This window comes from Poecilia latipinna, unplaced genomic scaffold (genome assembly GCF_001443285.1).
Source record: "Poecilia latipinna isolate Pla-1442-1.1 unplaced genomic scaffold, P_latipinna-1.0 Scaffold1796, whole genome shotgun sequence".
Lineage (NCBI taxonomy): Eukaryota > Metazoa > Chordata > Actinopteri > Cyprinodontiformes > Poeciliidae > Poecilia > Poecilia latipinna.
The window spans coordinates 37,256-58,102 of NW_015114412.1; the positions used below are offsets into that span (position 1 = coordinate 37,256).

The 20,847-nt window shown below is 41.4% G+C and overlaps 2 protein-coding genes across 6 annotated transcripts in view; one reads left to right on the plus strand and one right to left on the minus strand.

The window, feature by feature from the left end:
• Window positions 1-8,665, plus strand: part of LOC106965282 (periphilin-1-like) — a 21,718-nt gene extending 13,053 nt beyond the window's left edge. For all 3 annotated transcript variants that reach the window (XM_015061284.1, XM_015061283.1, XM_015061285.1), the window contains exons 9-10: window positions 637-771; window positions 8,263-8,665. In XM_015061284.1, coding sequence (XP_014916770.1) covers window positions 637-771; window positions 8,263-8,457 — 330 coding nt within the window. In that variant the 3' untranslated portion in view covers window positions 8,458-8,665. The remainder of the gene's footprint in view (window positions 1-636; window positions 772-8,262) is intronic.
• Window positions 8,666-9,068: 403 nt separating this feature from the next.
• Window positions 9,069-20,847, minus strand: part of prickle1a (prickle homolog 1a) — a 36,170-nt gene continuing 24,391 nt past the window's right edge. For all 3 annotated transcript variants that reach the window (XM_015061281.1, XM_015061282.1, XM_015061279.1), the window contains exons 2-8: window positions 16,799-17,000; window positions 13,514-13,627; window positions 12,611-12,748; window positions 11,765-11,968; window positions 11,467-11,653; window positions 10,538-11,380; window positions 9,069-10,454 (exon numbers count right to left, since the gene is read on the minus strand). In XM_015061281.1, coding sequence (XP_014916767.1) covers window positions 9,616-10,454; window positions 10,538-11,380; window positions 11,467-11,653; window positions 11,765-11,968; window positions 12,611-12,748; window positions 13,514-13,627; window positions 16,799-16,987 — 2,514 coding nt within the window. In that variant the 5' untranslated portion in view covers window positions 16,988-17,000 and the 3' untranslated portion in view covers window positions 9,069-9,615. The remainder of the gene's footprint in view (window positions 10,455-10,537; window positions 11,381-11,466; window positions 11,654-11,764; window positions 11,969-12,610; window positions 12,749-13,513; window positions 13,628-16,798; window positions 17,001-20,847) is intronic.

Consider the following 20,847-nt stretch of genomic DNA (forward strand, 5'->3'; position numbering starts at 1 on the left):
GAAAAAGTTTTTGGGGAAAAAAAAATGTGTGTTAAATTTTTTTTTTTTTTTTTTTTTTTTTTGTAATGTGGATCCATTTTGGTTCAACTATAAAACAATGAAAAATGTTGCCTTTGTGACTAATAAAGTATGAAAACAGTTTTTTGGGGGTAATTTGTATGTTTACTGTCACATGAATTTACTGATTGGTTCAGCAAAAATGGAAGTTTTAAAATGTTCTTATTGTATACATTCAGACAGCTCAAGTAGGTGAGATATTAAGCAAAAGCATTTATAAGGCTATGCAAACACTGACTTTGTCAAAGATGCAAAGTCTTTTCATATTCACTTCATATTTTTCTCTTTGTGCACCCTAAAGTCACCCTAAATAACACCCAAAATAATCTCTTTAATGTACAAAGTTTTTGCTGAACATAAGTATAACTTTTTTGCATAATGTCTGTCAGGATGCTGTTATCAGAAAGCTATTCCTAGGCCTTTCCATTGGCGTGCAGACCGCTTAATAAGAGACACATGCAAACAAGACACTGGCACCTGTAAGAGAGCAGACTTGTCTCTATTCGAAAGGCTTTGAAATCGGAGCCAGTTTCTAAACCTGTGGACCTCTGCTTTGACCCTCGACGTTTGGCCTGCCAGGAAAAACCATCAGCATCTGCAGCAGAGACGGAGGAGGTCGCGGCTGCCAGCGCGGAGCCAAAGCTGACGCCAGAGGAGGACTTAAAGGCGCGTCGATCGGAGGCCATTAAGGCTAAAGTTGCCGAAATCGAGAAGGTAAGAACATTTACTCGGAAAGTGGCAAAACCTTTGTGACTCCTGTTGAAGCTTTCGGACCCTGAACTGTATTTTTGATTTAGAATGGAAAATGTTTAGAACTGAAATATTTTCCAGAAATGTTGGATAAATCTGCCAGTAAGTTAATACCGATACTCATTTTTACCTTCAGATTTGTCTTTTTCTTGAATGTGACTAATGACGTTGCTGTCTTTGTAAACTCAGCCCCAGTTAATCTCTTCCCCAATTCCTGCTTGCACTCCGTACCCACATGTTGCCGTTTTGACCCTTCTAATGGTGTTTTTGCACCCATAAACGAACTGTTTTCTCCCCTCGTTTTATAACCATTGTGTATTTCGGCTATGTTTGTGTTGCAAATGTTGGCAAAATTTTGTCGATGTTTGTTTCACGCAACAAGTCGTTAAGTAACACTCTGCGCCACCGTCCCCCTACCACTTCCTGTTGTCTTGTTCGTCTTTTCTGCCAGTAGTAACAGCCGGCTGTTGATCACGTGACTCGTGTGACACGGAAAAAGCGTTCCCACTGTAGCTTTGTGAAAGTCTACTTCCGATACCGGAAAAACCACCTCATCCTAGCGCAAAAGCTTTTTATTGAAAAATGTGTGTTTTCTTCTTTTTTTTTTTCATATTATTTTTTTATTTATCAATTTCCATTAAACGTATTTATTTTCGGAATTCCAATTTGCGTAATTATATGGTCAACGGAAACAGAACATCTTATCTTTTAAAGAATTTTTTTTTAATCAAATCCTGACATAAAATGCTGAAATCCAATCCAACATAATTCACCTGTCATATTTATAAAATATGAAATATGACTCCCATCTACTTGATTTATCCAGCGGGTGCAAATTAATACATCGTTATCCTCCTTTCTAGCATTAATTTAGATTCATTTTGACATTTTTCTAATGCATTATCGATACATGTTGCAGCCTACCTGCAGTCAACTGACCAGCAGTGCACAGCGCTCATTAAAATTACTATATACTGTATAAAAGAAAATAGTGTAAAATTTTTAATGGCTCTAAAAAAAAAAATTGCCTATGAGAAGTTTGTTCTGTTGATGAAAAGTCTGACGAGGAAGCAGGAGAGTTCTCAGCTCCTCAGATCGGGACTTCTGTTGAGGCCGTGCTAGTCGGAGCTGCACGTTTTTCCCACTCATTCATCACTTTGCGCTACAGTACCACTTATCTGTTCCTGTTAAAGCGGGGCAGGAATTGCCCTGCAGGATGCAGGTGGCCCACCCACACTGTGGTGCATCCCTTGGCGTTAGTGCACACATGCTCACCCTTTCCTTTCCAGCTGTCTCCACAGACATGGTGAGAGAATGAAACTCTGACTGCTCCTTTACTGTAACATCTGGCCCAGGTGTTGTGAAACACACACACACACACACACACACACACACACACACACACACACACACACACACACATATGTTACTGTTCTGGACGGGCTGATCAGGTGGTGGGCAGAACCGGATCACTGGCTCTTCACTTTGGTTTGAAAGAGTTGCTCCTATTGGTTGCTGTCAAGGAGAACAGGACCAAAACATCCTCACTAAGGTTTTGGGCTGATATGATTAATCCATATTTAATCTATTTGTTGTTAACTGAAGCATGGAGACAAAAAGAGGCTATTTACTGAAAGAATGACACATTCAGAGCAAAGAAAAGGTCAAATCTGTACAAAAATATATAGATTTTGTATTTATTTAAGATGAAATAAGAAAAAAAACTACCCAAAAACCATGTGGCATAGTTTTTGCTTTGCCCAGTTCAAATTCTCTGAAAGAAAATGTATTAATCGCCTTTTGCTATCCGGTTATTAATCGGTTAATCAAAGAAAAAAGAAAAAAAAGTCAACAGATCAATCAGGAAGAACTGAGCTTTTCATATTTTGATGTTTTTGGAAAAGTATTGTATTTTACTGCCGATGCATCCTTTGCTACAAATGATCGCGAATTGCATTTTAGGCAATAAAATGTTTATTTTCTCATTTAAAAGAGAAATTGAATTGTTTATTTGTTAATTTTTAATGTATTTATAATATTGTCTAAAAAAAAAAGACAAAATTGAATTTCTACTTTACTAATTTATTTGATTTGATTAATCGTCAAAATAACCGATTAATCGATAACTAAACGAACATAACTAGACGAACTTTAGTACAGCTTTGCGAAGTGAAAGAGAAATCATGACCTAAACAAAGTGTGGGAATATTATTCCAGGAACTCCTTTCATCCGGTGCAAATGAAACATGTCCATTTGGACTATTACGCCAACCACTGTGAGGTCCAGTTTGAAGCCTGAGAGATTAAAACGGCTCTTTTAATATCCCATAATGCGTCCCAGCCCTCAAATCATTACCCTACTTCCCTTATTATCCAGGACCCCTGCCTGCCTCGCTGCTCGTTTGAACTCACAAAAAAGTCCATGCAGGACCCCATGTGTGCATCTCGAACTGCCCAACCCCCACACGGTACTCCAGCAACGCTCCTCAGCATGTTCACGACTTGGACCTCGGCAAACATCCTATTTGCGTACAAGCCCGCTTTTCGAGGTTCCTCTTTTAGGACCCCAGGTTTGCCGTTGCTCCAGGGGCCCGCTGTCCATCCTGTGTGGCCCCGTTCTATCAAGCTCAAAGATCAGCTTGTGGCTCCTAGTTTCAAGAGGGAACTAGTGAAGGAGAACTTTTTTTCTCACTTCCTAAAGAGTGTACGAGGGGCTTAAGTAAGCCTGTCGCAATTAATCAATTAATCGTGTGATAAATTAAAAATGATTTAGATAATTTCTAATCTGATGATTGATATTTTTTGAAGGGCAATTTTGTTTCGACCTCATAATCCATTTTATTTCCTTTTTATTTATTGTTTTTCATTGTTTTATTTTGAATATTTAAAATGTGTTCCAATTGCGGTGTTAGTATTAATTGAAAATTGTCTCAAAGCGACAGTATTACCTGCATTGCAGTAATTTCTGGGACGATTTGTTGTCCAGCACAATTTATCATTGCTTCAGGCCTAGTCCGAAGCACCCTGACTTGTTCTTTTGAGTAACACGGGAGAGGGTTTTCACGAGACTTGAAATCTGTTTGGAATTATTACAAAATCAACCACAGGGTGCACTGATTTATCGGCCAGCTGATTTATTGGTGCCGATTTCCTTAATTTTGAAAGATTGGTGATTGGGCCAATTTTTACATGTGAAGCCGATCTTATCCACCGATGTTATCAACCTCGGCAAAGGTCTAAAAATCTACCGCTGTGCTTTTCTTTTCTCCTCTGAGAGAGGTTTGACTGACAAACTGGCTGACCAGGTCATGTCTGCACATTTACAGTTAACAATTGTTAACCATTGTTGCCAATTCAGCAACTTTCTTAATATATTGAGCAAAATTTCAGACAAAAAACTGGTATCGGCTAAAATCGGAATTGGTAAATTAGACTTTTTAAAAGATCGGTAATCGGCGATCGGCCAGACAACTGCAATTGGTGCACCCCTAACTATAACATGGAGTGCAGACTGCTTAAAAAAATGACTTGTAGGACAAACTGTGCAGACTAGTGAAATCTCTTAACCCTTGAGTCATGTTGAAGCCTCTTTTTGTGAAGGAGTGTTAAATCTTTGAAATGTGCATAAAAGTATGCGCACCTCTTAAACGTGCATATTTTGTCATGTTGGGATTCTGTGGAATAGACCAGCACAAAGTGTACCATAATTAAAGTGAAGTGGAAGATAAACAGTAAATGCTTTTCAATCTTTTTTAGATCTAAACCTGACAAATTGCTTATTGCACCTGAACTTCCCTACCTATGGGCAATAAAGTCTCTTCTATTTATTTGTATTCATGCGCCTTGACTCTGCCATCTCTTGTGCAACGTGGCTTCAGACGTCACCAGCTGCGCGTAATTATATTTCACTGTAAACGTGGTTTGTTAAAGCCTCAGAAGTTTGTTTGAGGCTTCTGAGGCCTCAAACAAACTTGAGGCCTCAGTTTGTTAAAAAACTGGTACCATCAAGACCAAAAAGTACGGCAGACAGGTTAACTTTAAAGTTGTGGATAATAAAAGATGAAAAGAGTTTGGAACAACTGCAAATGAGACATGACCCCCCCCCAAGCCTTTAGGAAAAGTGGCAGAATCAATAAGGATACTGCAGTATAGTGGGTGGGTCAAAAATGTTGAGATGTTCTGCATCCACTTTGGCTGAGCCAGAACTATTCAGTTTAAAAAAAAATGTGGTTCTACACACTCTATGCCGCACTTTTCAAGAGTCTTATTCATGAACTAAAAATAAAGTTTCAAACGATGTGTTGTTTTTCTGTCACTTCTCAGTTATGTGGTAGTTTATGCTGGTATATATCACATGACAAAACACACTGACATTTGTGGCTGTAATGTGCCTGTGTAAAAAGTCCAAAGTTGTTTGACTGCTTTTCTGTGTAATGGCAAATAATAAAGTGAACATTTAATTACTCTCAGCAGTGTAGCTTGGGAGATAAAAGGAGAAGACTTTGTTTAGAGAGATGGCAAACATACAATCAACAGTGAAGTGATTTGGAAGGGTTACTGGTTTGTGGGACATGATGTTTGTGTCCCACTTAGCATCTGTTTTCTCTTTCATCTCTAAACCAGAAACGGGTTTTGTCGTCCTTGTGCTTAATTTCTGCGAGGACATCGAGACGATGAGCAATGGTGCAATGGCCATTCCCTTTTTTTTCTCGCTGAGAGAGAACCGAGGAGTCGACTTGCGCTGCTGAATGAGGCTGACCCTGAGCTCAGCTGGCCACACGTGTTGTGAGTGCCCCACTTCCTTGTGGTCAGGCTAAACACTGTCATTACGCAGGGCCTCAAAATCGCTCGACATGATCTGCAGACATAAAAACATGCATTTGAGTCCAAGCATCTCCCACAGTCTGGAATATTTCTGTCAGAGTTGATTGGATTCGCCTTTCCCAATGCGTGTGGTTGTTCGTGTACAGTGAATATTGTCCTACGGCCATGCTAACCTTACTATAATATGTAGAGCAATTGGTGTTTTCCCATATATTCTTTAGTGTTGCAGAGAATATTGACCCTTTGCAAGTGATGTCCCACTCTTCGGAAAGTGGCCCACTCTGCCATGACGCACCGCGGATGCATTACTGTAAAGCTTCTCAAAAAGAAGAAGGTGTCAGTCTGTTCCTAAGCTAGCTATTCACAGCTTTTCTAAGTACCGCTCTCTACGAGCAACAACTAGACGTGCTTCTTCCTCAGATAAATTCGCTCGACTTGAACAAGTTGACGCCATGGCTGTATCGGCAAAAACAACCAGGGAAAACGGTCACAACCGCTCCATTCAGTGCTCCCATTCCTTTCTTCTGACGTCTCGGGTGATTAAGTGACGAACTTAATTAAATAACGCCACAGAATATGACACCTGGCTGCTATGTCAACATAAAGATAACACATTATCACGGTGTTGAAACAGGATCCAAAAACATGTTATATCATTTCTTTGAGGAGAAAAGTAGCAATAATCCCTATTTCTGCTTAAAGAAATTCACATACTGATAAGTATAGCCCTGTAATGTTTTACTAAGGGTGCAGTGAAGTACATCAAGTGTGGCAGGTCGAGGTTAACCCTGTGCCTTTATGCGTCTGAACTGCCAAGCGAGGTGGTCTCACAGCTGACCTGGCAGGTATGTGTGAAGAGCGAGGTGGGCACCGGTAACCCTCCACTGTAACAGCCATCATCCATTCACTAAGCTGGCCTGTTGTAGTTTATGTGCAAACAATCAAAGGTGGCTTGAAGGAGGAAATGTCTCTGCAGACGTATTATGAGTAGCTTAAAATGAAACTGTTGTATGATCTCTTGGTGGCTTGATTTGTTTCTTGCTTTTTCTTTTTATCTTCTATAATAACAAAGAACTCAGCTGTGTTTTTTTTCTACCCCTGACTTGTTCTGTCCTTAAATGCAGCTTTTTTTTTTTTTTTTTGGTTGTCCTGTGGTGAACAGTTTCCATCCTCATTGTTCCAGGTTAAACGTCACGTTGTTTGGGTTTCTTTGTCCTTCTCTGTGTATTTAAAGACCCAACCCTTTTTGAGCTTCCGCTCAGATTTTGACCTTTATTTTGAACGTCCTTCATAAAATTTGACTCGCTCTGAGCGGGACACGCTAAGATAAGTTTGTTGTTTTCGACCAGACCGACTGCTATTGGCAGGTGATGACTAAAAGGAAAAAGGAAAAATAATGTAGACTTGATTAGTAGAGCATTTTATAATGCAAGGTTTGACTAATAAATATTAAATTAAGAGGTCATTTAAGCCCTGAGGTCCCGTAGTGCTCTTGGGTCTTATGGCGTAGCCCTAAACCTCTTGTCAGCTTCAATAAAGGACCTCATTTTCCATCCCCAGGTGATAAAGACATCACGAGATTGCACCTGGAACTCTGTGTAAAGAACTTAACAACCATCTTAGGCTAGCAGTAAAATCTGAGGGGGATGTGAAAGCTTTTGGCAAAGTAGTGTGAAAGAGTGCTACTAACAGACTGACACCTTGCGCTCCTTTTCTTATTGGGCAGACATGCCCAGGAATCAGCGAATACACTCTCATTCACACACCTGTTTCACGGAATACGTCCATAAAGCAGACCTGGGGTCATTAGGGTCGTGGTTAGACATGAGGCGGTTCATTGAATTTAAGCAGTGGTGTGACAGAGGCACTCACTTATGAGGTTAACGTTTTTGCTTGGTTGGCGATAAATCTTGATACCTGTCCTTCTTTTAATCCATCTGTCATCCAGGAGGCACTGGTTTACAAATTATTTCTGCCTTGCCACAATTTTTTGTTCTGGATTTCTTAGCATCCTGGAGGAGTCTGGAATTTTATTTATACATTATATATATATATATATATATATATATATATATATATATATATATGTGTGTATGTTTATATATGAAATTTTTTTTTTTCTGTCTTTACCCACCACACCAGAAGATCCAGAAGACTTATTCATCCATCTATCCATTTGTTTTTTCCATCTGTTCACTCTCCACCTAGTCATTCATCTTTCCATCTATCCATCCATCTCTTTCTTCACCCAGCCACTGAACCATCAACCTGTATTTCATTTAGTCCATCTGACTGACCAACCATTTCCATCAGTAAATGAATCAAGCCATTTTTAATGATCCATAACAATTTTTGTGTTTTTTATAATTCATAAATAGGCAGACATTTACAGAGAAATTTTTTTTATCCTGGAGAATTGCAATACTGTGATCATATTGCCCATTGATCATAATAAAGCTTTTGTTGCCATTTTTATCAATAAAGTAATGATACGTACAAAGTAAGTTTTTACCTTAACTTAATATTGGGTTTGACAAGTAAACAATAGATTGTGATTTAACTTTACTGTGAGTTCATTTTTTGTTCTGTATTGACTTTGCATGTCTTAATCTTATTCTTTATTCTGTGCAGAATTACAGGCAGGACTGTGAAACATTCCGCACAGTGGTAAAGATGCTGGTAGACAAGGAGCCCAGTTTGGACGGTCTGCTGCAAGCTCCGCTGGACAAGAACTTGTTGGAGATCCGGCAACACTGCCTAGACGCCATCAAAAGCTTCGTGGTGGAGCTGGACGAGATCTTGGAGCAGCCGGACGCGACAGCCTGACATGGTCATGGCAGGCTGCTAAAAATGACAATGTAAAGTCACTTGGACATGAGCTGGAAATCTGAGGACTGAAAAAAAAAATCTAATCTTTTATTCATGTTTTTCACATATTCTGTTAATCATAATTCTACAGATGGAAGGTTTTGTGAATGACTAAAAATGTTACAGTGAAGTACATACAGTATTGATGAATTAGAAAGCAACCAAATCTAAAAAAATATATATTTTTAGCAAATCATATCCATACCAACTTTGAACTTTTACTTGTATTTGTACCGTGAATTGTGTTACCAAAACTACTTGAGATGAAATAACATTCAGGTTCTAGCAGAACTTCTTAATGATGTATTATAATGATTTTTAGGAGAATTTTTTTTCTTTCTTTCTTGTTTTTGCTTGTTCAGCTGTAAGTGCAATTAACTTCAAAAATTAGTGTACAACTTTATTGCTGCTTGTAATGTGAGCATCCTTTAGTGTTCACGTGTTTTCGTCTGATTCTGAATTGAAGTTGTTTCTTCTTTTTGTTTCAAATTCATAACTTTTGAAATAAACAAATCCCCTTTTCCTTTACATTATAAGTTTTAATATATCTTGCAACAGCACAAAAATCATTATGTAGACATATTTTATTACCGTTATCAATTATGGCCTTATTTTCCGGTTTGTACAATGACACAGTATATGTTCAATGGTTGCGATACAATGAAACCATTGGTGCACTCCTTGGTGAAGCAGTGTAATACACACAGTGCTTTTGAATTACTCACGCAAGCCTGGAAGCAACACAATTGAAGATTCGCAGGCTGCTTAAATCCACATTTAATGATCCCGAACCAACTACCAGTAGTTTAGGGATCTATGCTATTTGTTCCAAAGACCATCAATAGTAATCTCATTTTCCATTCAGCAGTTTATATATCACAATAGCATTTTAAATAAGCACTAGCACTGTTTAGATTGTGTGTTATAAATATGTATTACAATAAAATAACTTTACTGGTTGTTTTGTAATGCCACAGACATATAGTATCCAACACCACTACCTGGGTAAAGTGAGTGCTGTGAGGCAATATATAGCAAGCAAACTGCTATTGTACTTTAAATGATTAATGAAAGAAACGATTGTGAGTGGCAGCATTACATAAAGCTCAGCAAAGCCTATGAAATTATACAATTTTTCCCTTTTCGTCCTTTTTTCTTTTTGGACTTGGTCCACTGGTCGTAAGGAGGAGCAGACTTGCCTGCAATGGGGCTGGCCAAGTCGTCAGTGTAATAATGTCTGTGCGGTCTTGCCTGAGGTATAGGCTGTCCCAGAAAAAAGCCTTCTTCCTCTGAATCAGAAGATGAAGAAGAACATGTAGAACACCAGTCATCATCATCGCCATACAATCCCAAGAACCTTCCCCTATCCGGGCCCTGTACTCTGTAGTCCGACATGGCTGCTGGATTGAGGTGACCGTGGAAGACTTGGTGTCCCTTTGGTCCAAGCGAACTGCCTCTATGGTGCATCTTGTAGCACACTGGTGCTCTTTCCTTGGGTAGCAGATTAAGAGCATTGTCAGATCGAGACTTGCGACTGCGACGCCTCCTGTGGTGGTGACTATGGCGACCAGATTGAAGGTTGTGCCCCTGATCATCAAAGTTGTACACTCTCCTGCGAGTTCGTTCACTCATAGGGGGCTGACGTAACGGAAGGTCGCCATAATGGCCATTGTCCACCACATCGTCTGAGAACTTGACTTGCTGGGGCCTAGACTGTGAGCGTGCCCTCCTCAGGGCAGGCACGTGAGGTTTTGGCCTTTCCTGCAATGGGACTTCTGCTACTTCTGTAACATCTTCCTCCAGACTTTTAAGGGAATTTGCACTTCTATGTAGCATGGACGAGTTGAGGGTACCCATGTTGCTGGTTTTATCACAGTCCTCTGCCTCATAGTCATGAAGTGCCTGGAGAGAATACACTTGAGACCTTGCTTTATAATCACCACATACCGAAGCCCCTGGAGAAGAGACAAACCAATTACAAACAGTCTCAAGATGAAGACAGGAGTCTGTTGAGACATTTTCTTTTATGTCTACTCACCAGTGATATTGGAGAGAGCAAGAGACTCCACGGAGTCCCGAGCACTCTGATCAGTTTTCTTGAACTCCGTTGTGATGCACTCCAAAGAGTTGGCGTACCACTGTGGCTCCTCTCCAGGTAGACCTCCTCCGGCACTCTGATCCAGCTCCAGCTCTTGGATTTTCCTGCTGCTCGCTGGTCCCGGATGGCTACCGTACGCAGAGTCCCCCAAGCCATCCTGTGATTGTGTCCAGTACATGTCGGCCTGGTACTTCTTACTGACCAAGCCTTTTTTTTTTGATGACTCCTGCTTGGATTTAACGTCCATTTCAGCTATCCAGAAATCTGTGGGTCTAGAGTCAGTAGTTTGCTGAAAAATTCCATGATTGCCAAACTTTAATAATAACTGAGTCATATAGTCTTCATGTTCAGCCCACTCCTCCTCCTGGTCCTCCGGTACCTCGGCCTCCTCGCCGCGCTCCCTCCACAAATGCTCATCTGACAAGTTCAAGTGAGTAATTTTTGTCAAGGTGTCCTCAGCATTTTCACTAATTCCTGGGAATTTATAGTTGACAGAGGGAGAGAAGAGGAGTGACTGTCTGCATTGGTCAGCTGAGCGACTGCTCTTGCCCAACCGAACGCTGCAGCGGGATTCACGTGAACGCGCTGACTGGAAGGCGGAGTCGGAAGAATCAGAGGCGTGGACGTCTTCCCCAAGAGCACAGGCCTTGGAGCAGTAAATGCGACCCTGGTGTGGCAGGAAAGGACAACCGATGAGAGAACTCTTGCATTGGCCACAGCTGAAACAGTTCTCGGTGGCGTGCCAGTGGAGCCCATCGTAGGTCATCTGAGCATGATCAACACCTGAACAGAAGGAAATATGTACATAAGCAAGGTGGAGTGCGTCGATTTTTGTAAATCTGTGAATTTATGTTAAATACATGTCCTACCAATGTGTTCTCCACAGGCCTCACAATATTCTGCATAGAGCGATTCAAAGCAGCCACAACAGTACGGTCTACCGTCCTTCATGATGTAACGCTGCCCTCCAAGAATGATCTCACATTCAAAACAGGAGAAGTGCTTCATATGCCAGTGACGGCCCTCCGCCTCTGTGCATTCATCAGCAAAGATGATCTATGGTGAGAAAAAAAAACCCCACAAATGCATTGAAAGAGAGAAATAGCAGTTACCAACAGAATAAAGACTTGAAGTTGGTTTTACTAAATATCACTCTTGCGGCTGTACCTCGTCACAGGCCGAGCAGCGTGGTTTGAGCAACTCAGCATGGTGCCTTCCGCAGTGGATCTTTCCGTCATGGTAAAAGTAGATCAAATCCACCAGCAGTTCGTTGCATGTTGAGCAGGCAAAGCATGCTGGGTGCCAGCACAGCCCAGGACTCGCCCTTGAGGCAAACACTCCCATTTCCCCGCCGTTCATATCCTCACCGCACTGCAGTCAAAGGCATAACAGGCTGATTTTAACATATGGAATTACATATCAGTTGTACTTCAACTTCCTTATTCAGAGCAAAGCCAAGGCTATCGTTGGCAAAATTGATGCAGTGTAAAGGGTTAATTAAATCCCATTTGTATGTTCATTGAAATATGGATTTTTTTATTTTTATTTTTTTACATTAGAATTGTTTCAAGATGGTAGAAATTTGGTTTGGAATTGGCTCCAGCTCAAACATCCATGTATTCCAAATTAGGGCATTCAAAGGGTGATACTACCGCTTGTAAGGCACCGAGTGCTGATGGCAACTCATCATAACCCCACATAACAGAAAAGATAGTTAAATGCTGTGCCATTACTGGAAGTGTGTTGGAAACTGCAAAGAAATTGAGACTAGAGCGGGTGTGTCTCTTACAGGACAGCTCTGAACATACATAATATATTTGCGTGTTAAGATAGTCCACTGAAAATCTGAACTTGCACACAATTAAGAATCTATGTCAAGACTTGAGAATTGCTGCTTATGTTTTGTTACAAGAAACTGTATACGAGTTTAGTCGTTTTTGACGAGTATGGGCTTGATTCTTGATCACAAAGCAACTTCTTTATCAATAAAAACATGTAGTGAATATGACTCACCTGCTCACAAATGCCATTTTGAGCATTGCGAGGCATCAGTTTCACAGCTCCCCTTCCCAGTGCTTCCTTTTTCCTCTGGAGACTGAACATCTGCAGCTCCTTCTTCTCTTCCTCGCTGAGTGACTGACAGTAACGAACCTGGGAAAGAAGGTGATAAGCTATGTTTAATAAAACCATTTGATGCATCAGACTTAAGCCAGAATTTGACTTTTTCTCCTGTTCTGGAAGCAAAGGGGCATAAAAATTTTGCACTGATTTGATCTTTTATTTGATGCTTGTCGAAATATCGTGTTGCAGGAATGTGGGTGCCTAATAAAATTTGTAAGTTTGGGGAAAGGGGAGAGAGAATACGAGAGTGTGCTGAACAAAAGCAACTATTGACCCCAGCTTGCCCTTCCTACACCCCACAACAGATCTCCACCCACCGCCCCTGTTTGAGAAGCTATTTTTTTACAATGGGTCTTTTTGATGTTCCCCAAAGGCCTAACAAGAGGGAAAGCAGACGTTTACACAAACAAGGTCTGTGTTTAGAGTGGATTCAAGAGGGTAGAAGACAAAGGCAGAGAGCCGGCCAAGTTGAGCCGTGGTGCCACTGCGGTGGTGGCATCACATAAAGTCTCTTTCAACCAGCAGCCCTCTCTCCTGCTAAGCGCTCCTCGTAAAAACCACTGCTATGACAGGAATCCTGCTGGTGCGGGCTTCCAGCAAATATCATAAAGGCATCAAGTCAAACGTCACATTGTGCCTACACTGCCTGCCTTCAAGATTGCGGTACAAAAATCCCCCGGGTGGCGTGTCGGCATGTTGTGAGACGGAATAGTGTTCGACATCATCGGAATTGCTAAACGTAAGACGACCCAGTTGGAATAAGCTGTTCTTTACGCTGCAAACAATATTCCTCACCTCATTATCGTGTGGTGGCAGCTGGTAGAGGAGCTGCTTGATTCTGAACTTCTCTCCCGGACTGTTCACATAGGGGACCTTGTCCTCAGGTAAACAGGAGAAATACAGCTGCACCTGAAAACAAATCAAGGCGTAGAACACATCAATGGTTCTGAAATGTTCCTGCTTCCAACCTATAAAGTAAGAGCAAAAGAGACTCATGACCCAAGTATTGGTTGAGAATGCAAGCATAGCAAGTAAGGCAAATAGCTTCACTAGCCTATACAGTGTTTTTTTTTTCTATATATATATAATTTTTTTTTGTTAGTACTGATTGATTTATCTGTTTTTAACCGTACTTAGTTTTATCTCTTCGGAATCGCAAGATTCTACACTTGATTGTCAATCTCTCAGTAGAGTCTGACCCCGACCTGGGGAACCATAGGACAGAGCGATATAACTCTAACACAAACCAGATGCTATACTACATATCAATCAAACAAACATAAAGGTCTGAGCAAGAAAAGGACGATAAAAGACATACGGTGCATCTGAAAAGTATTCACAGTGTTTCACCTTTTTCTGAATGTTACGTTACATCCTTAATTGAAACATCCTTGAGTTGTTTCTACAGCTTAACTGGAGTCCTCCTGTGGTAAATTCAGTCTATTTACACTTGTCTATATGAGGCTCCATAATTGACAGTGCATGTCAGAGTGCAAATGAAATGAAAGGAATTATCTCTAAACCGCTGAGACAGGATTGATTGACAGGATACAAAAACATTTCTGCTGCTTTGAAGGTCCCAATAAGGTCAGTGGCCTCCATCACTGGTAAATTTCAATTTTTTTCCACATTGTCATAATGAGGTCATTTGAGTGTAGAATCTGGAAGAAAGAGATTAATTTAATACAGTTTGGAATAAAACCATAACGTAAGATGTGGAAAAGTTGAAGTGCTGTGAATACTTTCTGGGTGTACTCTATATGGGACAGTGTTATCTAAAATGTCTGGAATAAGGACTCTTGGGGAATTTTACCACAATACGACACCTCATATAGTCATGATTATACAATTGCAGGTATCACAGTCCTCATAAATTACACCAACCACAGCAGGTCAGCAGGTCAGATCGGCTTAACAGTTGTATTTGCCAGTACTCAGCTTGCTGTTTTTGTGCAGGACAAAAACAGCCTGTTATGCTGGGCCGCTGACCCTTGGGGTTGGCCAATGAAATCTAAACTTTATGAGTGAGGGGCTATTACAATCAGCCAGATAAAGAGGTGGGCTGTGCCTGTTTTGTGTGTTGTGGGACTTCCTGCAGCTTCGGGGCGTCTGGGGGTTTTGAGGCGGTTTACATTCACATTCACCCTCTATTCCTCCTCAAACACCATAAATTATGCACATCTTTATCCCACTATTACCCCTCATCCAGCTCCCCTGGGGCTTGCGAACAGTCAGTTATCACCCAAGACCTATCTGTTTCTAGATTGTAGTGATGACCCCTAATGCAAAGCCCATTTAGACAACTGACTGCAGTAAAGGCATTACAGTTGACCTCTGCATTTTCCCAATAAAAAATGCTTTTAAGCTCTCTTTGATTGCATTCTGATGTTTTGTTGCATATCACCTGCCACTCACTGCTTCTACGTGTTGGTTTTGATAAGTCTGATGACAAAGGGATATTAGGAGCAAGAGGGAAACATGGAAAAAAAATCACAATGTAGAGGAAGTATAAGAGAAGTTCTGCATTGCAGAGACGACTAACAGGACTTGATAAGAGAAAGCCTGTTGTCTTCTTTGGCAGTCAGAAATGGCAAGTTTCCCTAATAATCTCAAGCAGATGTCTTCCACTTGCAAATGTTTTTAAACTGCTTGACGTTTTTCCCACTTTGTCACATTACTATCACAAATGGGAATCTTTTTTATTGAGATGCTATGAGAAACGAATCAATTAGTGAAGTGGAGAGAAAATAATACACAGTTTTCAGCTGTGTTATAAATCAAACCTGAAAAATACACCCTGCATTTGCATTAGGCCCCATTGAGTCAATCATTTGTACAACCACCCTCGGCTTTTATCATGGTACCAAGACACCAAGTCTGCTGTATTTGCAAAATAACCCAAGATTAGTTAAATTAAACAGGCATATTCTATGAACAGCAATTTTCAAGTCTTGGAATAGGTCGCCTGGCTGAACCAATCTATCAACTATTTAACTTGATTATAGTTCGGTCAGTATGTTTGGGCTCATTGCCCCACTGGAAAGAGAACCTATGTATTGGTTCAATACCAATACATGGTATTGAACCTACCAATACCATGCATTGGTATTGGTAGGTTCAACTTTGAACTTTGAACTCTTCATTTTTAGTTTATGAATCTTTAAGGAGAACACTCCATCCACCTTTCTCCTTAACTCAGCTACCACCACCATGCTTTACCATGGGGACAGTGTGCTCAGGCAGAAGAGGGATATCACTATTTTACCACACACACAGTTTTTTGCGGGTAGGTCAAAAGCCTCCGTTTTGAACTCAACTGAAAAGATCAGCTTCTACAAAATGTTTGTGGTGTCCCCTCACATGGCTTGTGGCAAACTATATCTTCTTCCATGAAGGCCAATTTCCTGAGCAGTGGATCTTCACATCTATGCTGCTTCTTTGATTGAGGCTAATCTTGGTTGGCCTGCTGATTTGTGTGGACAGCCATGTATGGTAGGTTCAACTTTGAACTCTTCATTTCTAGTTTACGTACTTTTCGTTTGTTTGTTTTGAGGAGTATTAGGATAAAGACGACCAAATACAAATGCAAGTAAACATTTAAGATGTTTTAAAAAACTTTTTAAAACCATTGAAGTTTGAGGTGATACCAAGACAAAATGCGAAAAAGTTTAAGGGGTTGGGATTTTTTTTTCAATTATCTGCATTCTGCCTCTCCGTGATGGCCTGTTAAACTGTGTCTAATAAAAAGAGCTAAACGGGCTTCATGAAATATGCTGTTCATCCCATAGGCATCATTCTCCTGTGAGTTGATGTGTTGTTCACAAAGTGTGCTGAATACCATTTATCTGGGACAGTTAAATGGGCTAAAAGGGAGATAGAATCAGGTCAGAGTTCTTTTTATTCTCCATCAGGAGGATTGATGAACATTCACTGTGGTATTCCGGAGAAAGTTGGGGTTTGCTAAGTAAAGAAATGGACGTCACTTCTTCAGAGAGTGGCCTCACTTCTAGGTCAGATAGCTTCTGCTAAGCCAAGAAAACAAGCATCCCTAGCATCCATAATCGGCCATTTTCTCCTTACCTGTTCCGGTCGAAGGCCAGGTGGCACCCAGGCATACTCCTCCAGTGCACAGCCCGAGTCATCGTCAGACGTAGAGCTGCGCTGAAAGCCAGAGGTTAGCTTACTGACTTTCTGGTCCATCATAAAGTCCCTCTGCTGTTTCCCACGTTGGAGGTGGACAGCTGGTCCGGCTGCACTTGCCAGGCTCATCAGACTCTGTTCACTGAAAAAACATGGAAAGGGAAAGAAGATCTAGAGGTTAGATGTGAAGACTGTACTTTCCTCATGCATCTAATTAGGTTCCTTTGGGTTGTATGTTAACCAGCTGAATCACACTCATTGAGTCTATAATCAGGGTCACGGCTTTCCCTCAAAGCCCATTATGGTATCTTTTCTTGGCTCACTTCTGTCGACAGGACTAACTTCATAAAGATGGTCATAAAGACGACTACACCCTGTCACAGCTATTGTGGTGGCAGCTTAACATATGGGGTTCTCGTGTGGCTTTTGTGGATGGAGAGACAATTAGGAAATTCCAAAATCCTGATGGGTCAATCACCAAATCTCATCATAGTAACAATATCCAACAGTACTCATAAATGTATGCTGAAATAAAACATCAATTTGAAAAAATTCTATAAAGCAGCATTCAACAAGACCGCGTCGATATTTTAGATTTTCACATCACTGTAATTATATCAAACCGATACTCTGACTAGAAATGCTTCACGTGTTCCACTGTATATTTTTCCATCGTATATAAGCGTCTCACACAGTAAGGGTGGTGCACCGCCACCTACCTCTGTTTCCCATGTAAGTACTGTAATCACCAGCTTCTGAGTAAATAACCGTGCAATGCAAAAATGACGACGGTTTCACGGTCTGCAGCACAACATCCGCATCAATCGCCGTGACCTGTTTGAGACTGAAGCTACAGAGAATAAAAGTCCACTGTGGTCAGATCTAAAAGTCACTGTTAGCTTTAGCCTCCTGGTCTTGCTAATCCAGATTTATGCAAAATGAAGATACAGAAAGAGCTACATACTTTAGTTGAAACATTTATTTAAAAAAACAAGTTGTGCAGTTTTGAAATTTTAATCACTGACGTGGTGTAGGTTCACACGGGGGGCTTTGTTGCTGAAATTCTACGTTTTTCTTTTTTCCCCAAAAGGGGCCGCCACCTGGGATCTGAAGCCGGCCTGATCAGTTGAGTTGGAGGTCTGTAAAAACACCACCCTTGCCTTAAAACAGTCCCACCATATGGGAAATGTCCACAGCCCCTGCTTCTGTCCCTTCATCTCCCCTTTCTCTTTGACCCGTTTGTTTTCCAACCTGCTGCAGTGAGTGTCTGATCATTCCTCTTATCTTCCAGTTGAACAAAGATGTGCCAGACAGGTGTAGCTGCTGGGATCGGGAGGGTCGGAGTGGATTTATGCTAACAGCACACCACCAGGGAAAGACGTATAGCACGAAGATCAAAGAATTGACCAGTGTGGTAAATTCAGTTAGTAACTTTTCTTTAGATCAACAGCTAAAAAGAAGTGTTGGGGTGGGGGGTGGGAACTTACACAATAAACTCGATGAAGAAACTTAATCTTCAAAGTCCAGCACAGAATAACAACTTTAAACTAATATGTTAATCTTTGTACTGGCAGTTCTTTAATTGGCAGACATATCTCACTGCTCAGGGTGCAGATTAATCAAGGGGAAGCTTGAGGACTCAAACTGTTTAATGTGTCTGCATCAGATTTTCAATTGCTTGTTTACAGCCACTAATTGAATGTGGCAAAAACACCAACCAATAGTAAAAGGCTCATTACAGAAATAGATTTCTGCGATATTTACTTTTGAATTTGTGATTATTATTATTATTATTATTATTATTATTATTATTATTATTATTATTATTATTATTGATGTTACAGTAAGATGGCATGTTTGTACCTCAAACAGCAGTTTTCTAAATCCTACTGTTCAGGGTCGCGTTCAACCTGAGTCTGTTCTAATTGCAATAGGACCAGTCAGAGCTGGGTAAGAAGCAGAGCATGTTGCCTATGAGTTGCCTGTAGGTACGGTAAGGTAATTTTATTTATATAGCACATTTTTCAGCAACAAGGCAACTCAAAGTGCTTTACAAGGCAAACACTGAGGTCCTTACAACAAATATCTGTGCACACTCAACTCTCACTCTTAAGGTCACCGTGGAACCCTGAGCTGGGCCAAGTTGTGTGTTTTTGGAGGTGAGACGTAATTCATTGTTAGTCAAACTTTTTCGGAACTGAGTAAGCATGGCTACAATGAGTGTGTGTCCAGTTGTGGTCATTTCTCACAGGCTGAGGGTTTCTAGCTGAGATCAAATGGGAGTTCAAACCAGGATCCAGCAAGCTGGTCTTTGCTTCACATCCCCCCTTGGATGTGTACCTCCCTCAACCCCCCCNCCCCCCGTGGGTAACCCCCCCCCCCAACCCCCCCCCCCCCCCAAACCCCCTGTGGCTGGCCAGGACACAGAGGGCCACAGGGAGACAGCTGAGAAAACCAGACGCAGTCGAGCGCAACCTTTGAACACAGTTAAAGGGTCTAAAATCTGTCCTCTCTTTCCAAGAGTGATATATCTATATGTCTGGCTGCTTCTCGCAGAGGGAATGCACACATGGATGCAGGTGTGCAGATGCATGGGAACAGGCCTCTCTGTGAGCTGTGACAGTGTCGAGACAGTCCAGACAGTAACTGGCCATCCAGATCAGCTTATCGTCCCCAAGAACAAGTCAGCCACGGTGGCCTCTGTGCTATCTGATTCCCTTTCAGCTCCGAGTGTGACGGATGGTGGTGGCTGCGGATTCGTTTGGAACTGCACTGTGCCCCGAGGGTTTCGGGTCAGGCGGATTTTTGTCATTACACGTCCCAATAAAACGTCTCTGATGTTCTCAACAATAGCGCCTTTGTGACTGAACCTGGTGGCTCAGTCAAGAGTTTGTTTGGTTTCAATTATGTCTTTTTTTTTTTTTTTTTTTTTTTAGATTGAAAGTGTGACAGAAAAAAAATGAGAGATAACCTGTCTTCAGCTGAGGTAGCGGGTCAAGACATGAGACGCTCTCTTTTGTTCCAGTCGGATCTATTGACTTGCAAATGAGACCAAAATAACCTGCAAAAATGCAGCCTTGCTCGAGAGCAGCTTGGGTTTCACGTGGAACATGTGTGACTATAGGGGAGGATCTCCCTAGGACCGAGCCGTACTCACGGCTTTACAAACTCTTGCTTTCAAACGTCGGCCGAGTATCGGCGGGGATGGTCCACACAGTCAGACCTGAATCACAGGAATGTGAAGCTTGAACTTTAGCCAAGTTCTCAAGCAGATGTATGCACCTCAAAAGCTTTTTTTCCTTCTGCTTCTGAAATGGCCACATCTGCTCACGTGATAATTCTTCTTTAAGATGTCCTCCAGCTCATTTCCTTTGACTTTGCCCAGAACACTTCCTTTTCCATCATCAATAAGAGAAGCACCGAGCCAGCAAACTTTAAGAGGCTTTCACCGACTCATCACTTGCGGAGGTCTTTCAGACAAGGGATCCATGGTTTGTGATTGTACTTTTTTAAATTCCCTCCCATTGGCCCCTGTCCTTCCGTCCCTGCCCTCCTCCCACACTTTCCAGACCCCTGCAGTCCCGAATATTTAACAGTCCTCTCACTCTTTTGTAAAGGTGCTTGTTAACATGGCTTTGGGGAGTTCGGAGGCCTTGCATATCTGACTGATCTGCCCACGTAAGGGCTGGAGGGCGGTGGGCGGTGCGATCAGACTGACACTGAAACAGGGCGACGAACATGAATGGAAATGTTAATGTCGTTTCTCAACAAAAGGGGAGGAAGTTGAATTTTGGCTAGGTGAAAGATTCTTGCCTTCATCCAACGCAGATCTGGCAGTAAGCAACCAACAAGTTATGTAAAGCATGAAAGAAGGCTTGTATTCTACAATGAACCTTATATTCCAAGAGATTTTACATTAGTGGGGGCTTGGTAAGTGAATGAGTGCAATAATGATTTACTGGGGAACGAAATGACCTCTTTGCATGTTT